The 13,563-nt window shown below is 40.9% G+C and overlaps 1 protein-coding gene across 1 annotated transcript in view; it reads left to right on the top strand.

Annotated features, from left to right (window-relative positions):
* The window catches only part of atrnl1a (attractin-like 1a), a 325,565-nt gene extending 319,994 nt beyond the window's left edge, over nucleotides 1-5,571 (top strand). Inside the window, exon 30 of the mRNA XM_030748010.1 lies at nucleotides 3,879-5,571. Within this exon, the coding sequence (XP_030603870.1) occupies nucleotides 3,879-4,000 (122 nt within the window). The 3' untranslated portion in view covers nucleotides 4,001-5,571. The remainder of the gene's footprint in view (nucleotides 1-3,878) is intronic.
* The last annotated feature ends 7,992 nt before the right edge of the window (nucleotides 5,572-13,563 follow it).

Below are 13,563 nucleotides of genomic sequence, written 5' to 3'. Positions count from 1 at the left end.
TTTCTTTTTATAGATATATATCTATATACAGAGATGTAGGTAAATAGTGTAGTGGAAACATTGTGGTCTTTGGAGCAGGAGGTCAGGAGATCGAATCCCAACCAGGGCATACATCCAGTAAGGGTCCCCAGGCTAAACCAAGCCTGCCTCAGAATATCAGCGAGAGGTACATGATGCTATGGCAAGGGGGAGCCAGGACGACAGGTCAGGGGGAGATTTCATCATCCCCACACTCTGGGAGGAAGAGAGGGAAGGGGGGGAAAAAAATAAATAAAATTGGGGCTTGGTATTTAAAATATAGATACCACTATCTACATTATAAAATAGATGAGGAATATGAGGAAGTACAATAAGCCATAAAGTCTCCTCTGAGCCTCCGCTGTGTCCTCGGCTGATCTGAGTGACTGGAAATGTAACAAAATGTGAATTGGAGGATAAACAGGTAATAGTAGATGAATCAAAACCAGCTGATCTCACCACATTATCCATTGTGATTATGTAATAGTACATAATTACTATTATGTAATTATACTAGTAGTATCAGGCTTTACGTATGTGTATGTATCCTCGTCCACTCAAAGCACACCCAGTATTGTCCTTTCCTTCCACTCTTAGTTGACCTCATCTAAACCCTCCTCCCTACACACCTCTGACACCTCTGGGTGTCAGACTGGGGAGCTGCATGACAGGAACACGGGGGGGGCTGGAGAAACTCAGCTCCATTGACCCGGAATGGATCTCCAATACTTTGATCCTCTCACTCTCTTTGAAACTATCCAACCCGCTGGGATCGGCCCTCGTGTCACCCCCCCCCACTCCTCCATCTGTCTGCTTGTTGACTTTTTTATCCATATCTGTGACATTTACTCACAAAGAACTCATGGATTTCTCTGTGTAGGTTTAAAGTATTATGTCTTTGCTCATATCTTATGTTGTTCCATAAATGCAGGCATGCTATTAAAATGATTGACACTACTTTAAAGGTGTATACGGCTCAAAGTAAGACACTCGAGGTTTATAATTGGATCGGATACATTTAACAGAAAACACGGCAGAGGAATGTCCAGGCAAGGTCAGCTCCCTGATGAGCACCACCGCTTGTATTCATGTAGCCACACAAATGACTGCTTTAAAAAAAAAAAGAAAGAAAGCACTTTTTTAAACTTTTGAGCCCTCTTGGCTCTGATATAGTTAGAGATATTTAAATGTACTTCATTTCCCTAAACAAGCATAAAGAAAAGCTCTGTCATGTACTATTAATGTAAAGCATCCTAGATACCTGAATCCAACACGTGTACTTCAAAGCGACTGTACTGTAGCTGTGTGTCATGTTTACTGAAATCTGTGCTTCATGGATCTATGAATAATTGAATATCAGTGTGTTGCTGTTTGACTGACTTTAATTTGCCTCCACTTCACTGAACACTGCTGGATGTAAGTTCTTCCTGTTTACTACCACTCCGGATCTTAAGCAGGCTTCCCACCTCCATTCAGGGGAAGCACAAACCCAGGCTTTGATGTTTGGAGCACAGGAGGGCCTCGCTGAGAGTTTTGTGACCAGGTTAGCAAGCCTGCTCCACCTACCACAGATGCTTTCCAGCTGGAGTCCCAGTTTTCCACATGCCGTTATGTGTTCCTGGGGAATTCTGTCTCCTGCTAATGACCCTATTAGTCTATCAGGAGTTGGAGGGGTCTCTGTGTGTGTGTGTGTGTGTGTGTGTTTTTGTGGGTGGATGGGTTAATGATGCGTCAACTCACCTGACAGAACAATCACATTAATGTGCCCGGTTGCCACGGCAGCAAACGAGCACTTGCACTCACCTGCAGCATAATTTGATTACTTTTGACCAATTTAATTTTGCAAATGGAGATGTGTGCGTTCACCTGGAAAAATCAACACAATTATGATGGCAATTTGTCAAAGGTGAAAGCTGTTTTGATGAGGGAATATTCAGATGTCACGTTAGAAAATTAATTATTTGCTTTTTCACTCTGCGTGATCTTTCGTCGCATCGCTCTAGAACGAGAACAGGTGTTTGATAACTTGCAGATACAATGTGTGTATGTATGTAAACGAGAACGGCTCAACATCAAACAAACAGAAATGTTACATTCCTGTTGCATGTGTGTTTTCCTGAAGTCCTACCTGTAAGCAACAAGGTATCAGATATCTGCCCAATCAGAGCAGATTTAGTGTTAACCTGCCCCACATGCCTTTGGACTGTGGGAGCACCGGGAGAACATGTACACAGAAAAGTCCCATCCTGGATTTGAACTGGGAGGCAAGTGTGTCAACCACTGCAACAAATTTTAGGACTGCAATGCACTGGTGAACTCTCCATTCGGTCCCCTTTGTCAGCTCCCAGAATATAAACACCCTTAAATGAAACAAATGTCCTGTTTGGCTCTTCCAACAATCCAAAGTATACAGTATTAAGCTGTAGGGATCTGGAAGGAAGTCTTCATAAGCTTTTGTTAAGCTTAAAGTCCTGTCAGATTTAAAGATATTAAAGCGTACTGAAATCTGTCTTTACAATATCCAACAAATATTGTAATTTTAAGAATGCAAACAGATCCCACATGGCTGAGTGTTGTCAGGCATCCAAGCAAAGCAGAAGAAGCATTTATGGGTGTGTAGTCACTCCTCAAATATACAGAGGATCAGCAACAACCCTTATTGGAGTTTAAAGGAAATCACAAATTACCAAAAGAGCAACAAAAGCCAAATCCTCTATGTATGGTAGCCAAACAAGCATACCTATTAAACCATTGCCAACAAGGAACAAAAAGCTGTGATGAGCCGTATTCCAATAGACCACGTGCTGCTAGCCAATCATCTGCCTCCGATCTCTTTTGGATGCACAGAGCACATTACTGCTTGCTGCCATGTTTGCCTGTCAGAAATTTGCAAAAATATTTTTAATACTGTGCACAGGTGCATGCAAACTTAAATGCATAAACTTACAGTCATGTACACACAGTCACACACTGTAATCGGCTTTCCCCTTTCTGTCCACTGGAGGGGAAAAAAAAAAAAAAAAAAACCCAAGAATCACTTGTGTGTGAAATGCTGAAAACATCCTGCATCCAAATCATATCAAGAGCACGGCAGATTCCCTTCGCTGTCTGCCTGTTTTGTTTATTTGGCTCCTGCATACCGGCAGATTGAGCTCTCGGCGTAATGACCGTGCATTGTGAGGCCCGCGGTTGTCGGCAGGGAGAGACGGGACTGGCTGTGTTCACGAAGCTGCCGTGACTCTAAAACCACATTAACAATAGTACAACTGCCAAGCTAGCACAATGCTCCGAGGCATCTGATGCTCGGTCCGCCCTGATCACCGCAAGCCCTGCTGTGAAAAGCGAGGCAAACTTCACAGACAGAAGATGTTTTGGGAGAGGTATGACATCCTGATGGATGGTGAGAGGGAGACAGAGGGGGAAGACAGAAAACAGACAGCACGGTGGGGAGATATGCTTGAGTGACCTGGGCGTTATCCCCCGTGTCTCCTGCTGAAGCCAGAAAACTCTGGCCAGAGAGATGTTGATAAAACATTTTCTGGATGTTGTGATGATGATACAGCTCCACCTGCAACACACACACACACACACACACACACACACACACACATGCTGAGGAGGTGGTTCCCCTCATAGTGTTTACTTTTTCTCTGCACTGTTAGACTCTTTAATTTGACTGATCTTTGATTTTTGAATTATTTCTGCATGAGGGCAAACATCTCTCAATAGGTGGCCATTGTTTAACCTTGATTAAGCCATACTGCTCTTACTCTAGTGACCACTGTCACCTCACACTATTAATAAAATGAGAACACATCTAAAGCTGCCTGTTTTGACCCCGTTTTGTCTTTGGGATTCAGGTGTTGCCATAGCCAGTGCTCTGATAGACTCGTCCCAGCAGCGAGTGACGGACTTCAAAGAGCGAGCCCTGGGTCTGAAGCACCGCAAACACATCGTGCACCATCAAGGGACCTGCGTATGAACTATGTGCCCTCAACAAGGTTCCAACATATCCAACATGTCCCAAAGGGCATCTTCACTGGACACATTCTTATTGACTTTAGACACAGGTGAGCATTGTGACCAAAAAGGCAAAGCCTGCAAAAAAAATGGGATTGGATGATCCTTGATCTTAAAGTGGCTCGGAAAGACGACGGATATGGATTGGAGCATACAACTGCTCTCTTCACAGGCACCCAGAAGGGGTAAATGGTAGTTGTAGTCCCGTTTCTTCCTTGGATCAGATACAAGGCTTCTTCATTGTCCCCTGTGTGTATATTCTGGAAGCAGTATTGCAAATTGAGAATGAGAATCTGTCTCTCCACCACAGCTTTGTTCAGAAATTTGCCACGAGGAGCTGGCAGACTTTTTTTTTTTCCTCTCCCATTTTCATGCCATATGGCTTCGTGTCTCCAGGGCTCTCCTTGTCTGTCACGCAGTGACTGCCATATTGACAGAAGGGGAAAAAATAAAAAAAAGAACAGAACTCTTGTTTTTCCACCAAACAAAATGAAATGGCTTTGACCTCCAGTGAAAAGATCGAGCTGATATAAAGTCCTCCTGATTTACAAACCCGATGAGCCTCAGGAGCCAAACAGAAGAACACTGATTTAACCAGATCAATGCAAAACTCTGCAGTTGGTCGTGGTCTGTTACAATAATTCACCAGAGGAAATCAAAGAACTGCATTTTGCTATAAAGATCATCGGATGCAAGTACTGAAATGTGTCTTTTATGAAATACATAGAGTTTGTTCCTGCCTACACTGACAGTTGAAGTTATAGGTTTTAATATCTGCTCAGGTCCTCTGTGATGAAAAAGGTCCGTTCTCTGTAGCTGCGGGCCTTAAATACACACGTTTGTATATGCACTATAAGTGAAATGCTTTACCCGTACATTAGAAGCCTCTGTGGGATTTTATTATGCAACTGATCTTCCAAACGTGGTGTTTATTCTGGGCTGCGATGTAACCTCAAGGTCAGTATCAAACAAACTACTGATGGTATTCATTTGCCTTTTCATCTCCCCCCCGCCCATTACTGTGAAGCTACCGTATATACATCTTTCCTCATATTATTTTAAGCCTGTTTATTTGTAACATAAACTTAAACATAACTCAATGTGATATTTATTAAGTATGCAAATTGCAGTTAAACAGTTAAGTATTTTATTAATGCACTTTTTTCAAAAACGGGAGGAGTGGATAATTGATTTTAGGGTGCAGATCCGTGCAGTATTCACTTTTCTTCGCTTGTGCCCTCAATGTCTTCATTTCTAACTCATATTTTATATATGACAAAGTTTCATGTGATGTCGAGAAGTTTTCCCTTTACAACTTGTATTAAATCTCCATTTAATGTTGTAAAGTCACTTTTATGAACTGCACTGCATACAAAGTAACGTGATGTCCTGATGCATATGTACTGTCTGTACATGGAGCCTGTTTTCTTTCAGGCGTTTTGATTACATGTAATTTTGCACCAAGTTTGTTGCTGAGATTTGAATTTACAAAGGGCAGCTCACCACCGTGTATTTGTCCATATGAGCATTAAATCTGTACATTTACAATTAAAACATTGTGATGCCTCTTCTTGCTCATAATTCAGTCTGAAGCTGTGTGTACTCTTACCTCTGGTAAGTATTGATTGGTATTCTCAGGATGTCAGTAGGGTCAAATGACGAGATCGGCCAACACTGAAGACTGTCATCCAACACTGTTTCTAGAGTTACATAAGGACGTTCTCAGCATCCTGAAGGAAGACACGGGGACAGTTAAAACACTGAGCACATGACGTGCTGTCAACATCCTCAGCCACCTACAGCGACCCGGTCACCTTTCCAGCAGAACTGCTCAGAGAGCTGCTCATACGCAGCACTGCTTTTAATGCAGTGGACTGTACACACGTACCTAATAAAGTGACCACTGAGTTGTTTCCTGTTTGCTTTCTGTCTCTGTGTTACAATTTCCCTGGTTATGAAATTATATTTCATCATCATATGAGCCAAATTACCTCCTTAATAATAAACATTAAATAATGGCTGCATTTGTGCCTCCCTGCTATTCAGTTCTGCGCATTAAGCATCGCAGTGAGGTGTTCAAAAACATCTGGATATGGCTCGATATTTGTACACATCTTGTCTCCTGCTGCTGCTGTATGCCTCTAAAGTGCACCGTGGATTAGATCCTTTGTCATGAAGCAGGTGATCCCAGAATCTTCTGAATTAGACACTTTTATGCAAATGTGGGACACTAAACAGGAGAAAACACCAAAATAAATGTTCTTCCAGGGAAAAGCGGTGGAGGATCTGCTGGCTGCAGCGCTCTAATGATTCAGTCAGTGATGGAGAAGTAAAATAAATCTGGGTAAACAATGATTTCCTGTCATATTCATGTCTAATAAAACAGTTTATTACTTTAGGTACACTAGTCACAGCCTTTAATTGTGGAAGACTATGAACAAAGTTATAATTATTCTATTAATAGAAGCTAGTTTTCATGCTGTTTGACTGATTTCTCTGAAAATCTTGTCTGGAGCTTGAAAGCCCCCCTGAACATTACATTGGATCAACGCCGCTGCTGTCGCCACCATTAGTGACCGAGAGGAGATAAGTGCTCCTTTTTTCTGCTCTCAGCTCACTGTATTTTCCTCCCTCAAGATAAAAGGCTACAGTATTTAACATTAAGTGGATTGCTGGCATCTCCACTCTGCTCAAAACCTGCACGTCAGGGGCAGCAGGAAGTGTTTCACTTTCCCTTTTCATCCTGATCTGAGATGTTTTTGAACCAGTTCTGAGTGAAGACAATGCAAGAAGCTCGATGAGTTACTCCACATGCAAAATGTCTTTAAATAAGAAAACCTGTCTTAGCACTAGCTTTCTGCTACCCTACAACTTAAACATCCAATTTACCTGTGATACTTCTAAGGTAGGAGAAACAGATGAGCGCAGCACTGTTAACACATCTAATGCTTTCTCACATTCATGCACACACAGTGACTCAAGTACCATTAACTAATGATTATACACCATCTAATTATACATCATACATGTATTCACAGGTTTTATTTCACACCTAGAAGATGACAAATGAAACTGAAGGCTAATCCATACTGTGACATTTGTCCACACAATATTACAGTATTGGTGCTCTTAAGTACTGTAGATTAATGTCACAGCTATCATGTCAAATATTATTAAGACTGCAGTCTGTCGCTCAGTGATGTGACATCACAGGATTGCACACCGCTAACAGAACAGTTCTCATGACGCGTGTTTTCCAGCACACCGCTGACACCTCGTCTCTGGAGCCTCTGCAGCTGATAGGCTCCTGCTGCTAGCTTACAGATGCATCATTGATTATTTTGGTCTGTATAGTAATATTCCTTATTTAACAATTATTCATGCATTTAAGAAGAACATTATCCTATCACTAAACTTAAGATGTGTATTCTTACAGGGGAGTTTACTGAACTTTAAATATATAACAATAAATAAATAAATAGGATGAGAAGAGCTACAGGTGGTGGAGAAAACAGGGCCCTAAAGAGGCGACAGTTTAGGACCCTACGGCTGTCCTGAAAGGCCAGCCTCCTCTGTGGGAGGGCTGCTCATGCACAGGAGGGATGCAAGACACCCAGACAGCACCTGTGATTGATAACAATAGAGAGCCGAGAGTCTGAGCGTTCAGAAAGTGGTAAAAGCACACAGCTGTAACGGAGAGAACTGCATTGGATTTAAAAAACAACCGAGAGCGACGTGATGAAAATTTATGAGTCATTGTTTTTTCAAAATCACTGGAAGCCAAAATCATAATTGAAATTAAAATGTGATTAATACTGGAGGCCAGTCCTACTGGAAACCACTGCATCCTACAGAGAATGGTACTTTTTTCCTGTAGCAGCATTTAATACTCTGGTTAGGCAAAGTCAGACTGTAAAAGACTGAAGTAGCCACCATGATGTCATCCATTAGTTAGTGTATTCCTTATATGAAGAAGCCTTTGGATCATCATCATGTTGGTAATTTGAAACTAGACATGAAGACCAAAGGAACCAAGGGACACAAGGTATTCTCACCCTTTATTTACAATTACCGTAATAACCCTATGTTTGTGAAGCACAATTTTATATATTTACGATAGGACAAACGGTCGTGTAATTACGGTAATTCAAAGTAAGTTTGATCTGACGTCTCAGCGGTGATAGGCTCGGTGTCAACCACCTGTTCACGACAGGTTCACGACTCAGGGACCAATTAAAAGAATCGATCCAAGTTTAACGTGAAACAAAGTAACGAACTGAACACAGTTACAACGTTTTGACCCATTTCGGAGGCACTGTGAATATTTAATTTATATGCTGTTGCAAGTGAAGGTTCAGAAATGTCTATATTTATGCACAAATATAAAACATTTATGAGTGGCAAAACCTCTAAGATTAGCAATTTAAAGGTGAAATTAGAGTCACTGGGATTACAATGAGGCGGGGGGGGGGGGGGGTGAGTGAACCACCTTATGACCTTCACAAGAAATATTCATGAAAGTATATCGTGGCAAGAACGGAGGCTTTCTAAGGACCTCAGGAAATAAAGTGTTGATGTTGTATTACTGATATTATTGTTATCTGCCTTCACAGCTCTGAGTGAACCTCTTTATATCCCCTCTATTAACTTTGCATTTTGATGTGTTCACAGAGATGACATTCAGCTCTGAGGAGAACGAAGTTTGTAACTTAGAAAGCTGGAGGTCGAAATCTGAGACATAAGTAGAACATTTAGTCTGAAATGAGCCTTCAATTAAATTAGCAAAATCAATCTCACATCAGCTCTGCCAAGTCTGCATTTTGTCTCCCACCCACAAGCTCACACAGTTACAAAACTAATATTAATGCACATAGTGCAACACTCTCATACAATGTCCTTTTCAGATCATGTTAAGTAATAAAACTCATTACTTGTTAAGGTCAGAACTCTGCCTTTTCTCTTCTCCATCTTCTTTCTCTCACTTCTGTCTCGGTGCGCCGTCCCTGCTGCCCTCTTTCTGCCTCCTTCCCCTCTCTCTCACCCACTTAGCGTCACTTCTCTTTTGCTGAGGACTCAGGGTCAGCTGAGCCATGTCCTTGTGATTGATGCCCCATACAGACCTCAATCTTTATGCCATTATGGGCCAACTGTGGCGGGTAATTTGGGCCAGAGTCTGAGGACGACTGACCGAGTCAGCCAGAAGGGGGGGGGCCAGGGGGGGGAGTGACAAAGGATTACAAAGCACACTGCTGTCCTCCGTCCGCCTCTCTCCACACACACACACACACACACACACACACACACACACACACACAAAACCAACACTGACCAGTCAGTAAGTCAGCCAGTCTCACGACACTGAAGAATGCTGGCCCTGTCAGCATCGTCCTTTACTCAATACCACCACGCACTGCTCTGTCATGAGTGGCCTTCCACACTAACAAAGAGTGCTTTTTCCCCCCTCAGCACGCAAAGTGCAAAGATGTGAAGGATGAGAGAGGAGTAAAGCCACTGATGCACTACATCAGCTTGATTCTGTGAGCAGTAACCACAGAGACATTAAGCGGGAGGGTCAGCTGACAGGTCGAGGTGAGCAGTTTCCTGCTTTGTCAGAATTTTTAACTTCAGAAACATTTTTTTTTTTTTTTCATAATATAATCTGTGTTCCCTCTTGTTCTATTCATTTATCGCCCAGACTGATTTTATTTAACCATTTAAAATAGATTAAAACCGTTCTCTCAATAAATAAAATCAGCTACATATAAAATAAATGTTACCAGTTTTAAGCCTTGATTTCATCCATTATATTTAGTTACAAAAAGTTTCTTCAATATGCCAATAAAAAGGATCCGTGTTTTGCATCACATTAGGTCAGCACAGGCTGCAAGCCAAATGATGTGCCTCCAGTTTCTGTTTTTAATTTCAGGTTATCCATTTATTCAGAAAGGCTCGGGCATTTGATGAGTGTGATCTTTTTGAATTGGACTGTGGCACAATATGATAATCCCATACACCGTCTGTCTTCTCTCTACACTCAGATCAGCTTCCTTGCATGAGATGAACTAAAGGGTTTGTGGTACAAAGAGTAACCGTGGATCACGCATTAATCTGTAGAGTAAGAAGAGACTGAGGACTCTGATGAGGAGGTTTAATTAAAATGCTACACCATAAAGTTTTGAAGAATTCTTACACTGTATTGTTGTGGAGGTGTTGCAGGTTTTCATTTTTTGTTGTTTTTTATTATTTTCTCTTTTAGCTTTTGTTTTTCTTGACACATAGGTATTTTTTCAATGCAAGATATAGAAAGTAAAGAATGTGTATCGCAGTAATTATATGAAAGACATTTGAATCACTGCCATGACATCTCAGTGTCAAAGCAAACAGGCATTTTTTAAATCTACTTTGGAAAGTGAGTCAAAGTTTATTTTTACTGCTGATGAGGCTGAAGTAGGGCTGGCGATATATCAGGTTTTTAAGAAATAGCAATATATTTTCATACACGATATGAGATGAGACAATATCGTTTATATCGATAGTCTATGTCGCATTACAATCATACTTGTAGACCCCCCAGTTCACCCTGCCCCGCCTCTCCTGCTTCACCTGTAAATCATGCAGCTGAAGCAGCTGGTGGATACATAGACAGGTGGGCCCCTTGCTGTGATACGTCAGCGTATATATGTCTATGGATTTACTGAGCTGGCTACAATCCTGCTGACTGAAGGATGGAATTTTGTTCATTCAGTCTGTTTTCATGTTTTGTTTTTTGCACAGAGTACTAGATGTACAGGAGTACACACAGGAGGAAGTACTTTGGTGAAGTCTACTTCACTGCAGACTGGCTTTGTAAAGAATCAGTCAGCCTTTTGCTGTTTTTGCTCTGTATCTTTTATGTTTACATTTTAATAGCACAGCTGTGAGTCTTTTGTTATGGAGGAAAAAAGCATTAATTTATTTGAGGAGCATTATTATTTAAATATGCCAATAGTTTATTTTTGAGCAATTTCTAATGTACATCTACAGCTGAATGTTAATAAAAATGTCTCTGTGAAATTTGGGACATGTAGCTTTGACTCAGAAGTGCTTTTTTGTTTATACCTTTTGGGAAGAAAAAAATATCATGATATATATCGTATATCGCCATTCAGCTAAAAAATATATCGAGATATTCGTTTTGGTCCATAATCACCGAGCCCTAGGCTGAAGCAGCAAAATCATGCATACAGTCATTGTAAAATGAAATACACCATCATTCAAATCCAAGGCTTTATGTTCCAGGACATGAAAATCATCTGGTCTTTTCCAGGTCTTAAAAATCAGGAAAATACAACCTCAGATGACCAACATCACATGGCATATTGCACTGTCATTATTTAACCTAAACTGATCCAAGATACAGAAGCTGTATGTACGTGGCTCAACTCTAATCTGCTCTACTTGGTTTTGGCCATTTTCCATTACAATTGAGTACCACAGCAGCAAATCTGCAGCAGAGTGGCTAAAGGGGGGGGGCACAAAGCTCAAAGTTCATTGAGCCACAAAGCTCAATGAACTGAAGTAATGATGTGAGAGACACACAAAGTCACAGAAAATTATTACTTCAAGTTACTGCTGCTAAATGGGGTTCTACAAGCTACTGAACCAGAGGATGTACTTAAGTTTTTCCAGACATTGCTTCAGCATTTTGCCTTAGTTTCTGTTAAATAATGACACAGTGTAATATGTCATGTCTTGTTGATTCTTTTTTTAATTATGTCCTAATACATACAACCTTAGAATTGACAGAGGGCGTACTTTCTTTTTATTATGACTATAGCTTGGATAAAAATTGAACATAGAGTTTGTTCGGAGAAGCCTTGAAGCTGGTCGCTCATTTAAGTTGCTTCAGCCTGGCCACAGCTGCTGTGGAGCTGCAAGCTGCTTTGCAGCCCTACTTTTTGACATTCCTGACTTTTCCACTTCCATTTTATCTGGTGCCAATTCTGTGCTGATCTCACCTTTACTTTGAAACACATAAAGACAGGTATGTCCTTCATCCTCCTTTGCATCAGTTGCGTGAACAGGTGATACAGTCATCCCTCTTATTTACCTCATTCTCTCAAACAGACACAGTAAAACTCATTTTACTCTGGGGTTTGTAGAGCTCTGAAAAATCTTGGCACAAGCAAGTCTGTTGGTCCAGATCAGCTTGACTCTGTTTCTCTTTAGATTGCTACTGACATTATTGCTAAACCAATAAATTATCTCCAAATAACTTTCTAAAAATGAGATTCCTGAAGTCCTCTCGTGAAAGGAAGTGGTTCTTCAGTTTTAAACAAGTACAGGCTGATCTCTAAATTATGTGTCCTGGCTAAAGTTTTGGAAAAGCTTGTCTGTGAGCAACTCAAAGATTATTTAGATCTGAATAAGATCCTGTGTCGACATCAGTCTGGGTTTAAAAAGCGCTGCTGCCATTAAAGCGGTGAATGACATCATGGAGGCCTTGGATGACAAAAAATATTGTGAAGCTTTATTCACTGACATATCAAAAGCTTTCCATACAGCTGACCATGGCAGCCTTCAGAACAGGCTCTTTGATGCTGCCTTGTATAAACAGGGTGTATTTTATGTGTAGGAATTACTTGACAGCCAGAAGTCAATGTGTCCACTCTGGGGTCCTGTTCATCATTTCTTCCTATATCAAAGGGTGTTCCCCAGGGCTCAAGATTAGGACCGTTGTTGTTCACCTTATATGTTAATGATCTTTGTCAGGAGTTGCCAAATGGTAAGTATCATCAGTATGCTGATGACACTGTTATCTACTGAGTGTCTTCCTCAGTGGTGCAAAACAATGATTTCCTTTGAAAAGATTCAGCCAAATTTAATTAATCTTAAATTAATGTTAAATGTTGGAAAATCTAAGGCGATGCTTTTCTCTGGTGGTAAAGCATTTCCACCTTCCAAAAGTCGCCACAGCTCAGGCGGCAGAAATTGAAACTGTCACATCATACAAGGGGTGGCTCAGGAAGGTTGGTGGTTCGATTCCTGGCTGCTCCAGTCTGCATGCCAAGATACTGAACCCCAAGTTGCTCTCTGGTGCAACCTACGACATTAGACAGAAAGCACTTTAAAATAGAAAACAGTGCTTGTACGAATGTGAATGGGTGAATGCAAACATGTTGTATAAAGTGCTTGTAAAAGAACTAGTTCACTTACAAGTATTTGGTATCACCATTAATTGTAACTTGTCATTCAGTGAGCACATTGACACGCTTGTGTCTAAGTCCAAAATTAAACTGGAATTTTTCTTTATAAAAAAAAAAAAAAAAAGCCGTGTTGCGTTCAGGGCTGTGCATAAATACCCTCTCATCAGGTCAAAGATTAATTAAATTTCTATAACGTTCTTACCCTTACTGAACTATGGTGCCCTGCTTTTTAGGATTTGGCACCAAGAAATCTATTAATTGATATAATTCAATGATATAAATAAGTCACATGCCTAGAGGCCAGTCAGCGATTCCTTGGCAACCCAAAATCCTTGTGACC

This window comes from Archocentrus centrarchus, chromosome 15 (assembly GCF_007364275.1).
Source record: "Archocentrus centrarchus isolate MPI-CPG fArcCen1 chromosome 15, fArcCen1, whole genome shotgun sequence".
NCBI lineage: Eukaryota > Metazoa > Chordata > Actinopteri > Cichliformes > Cichlidae > Archocentrus > Archocentrus centrarchus.
The sequence above is the reverse complement of the archived record's forward strand: the minus strand, read 5'-3'. Positions and strand labels throughout refer to the sequence as shown.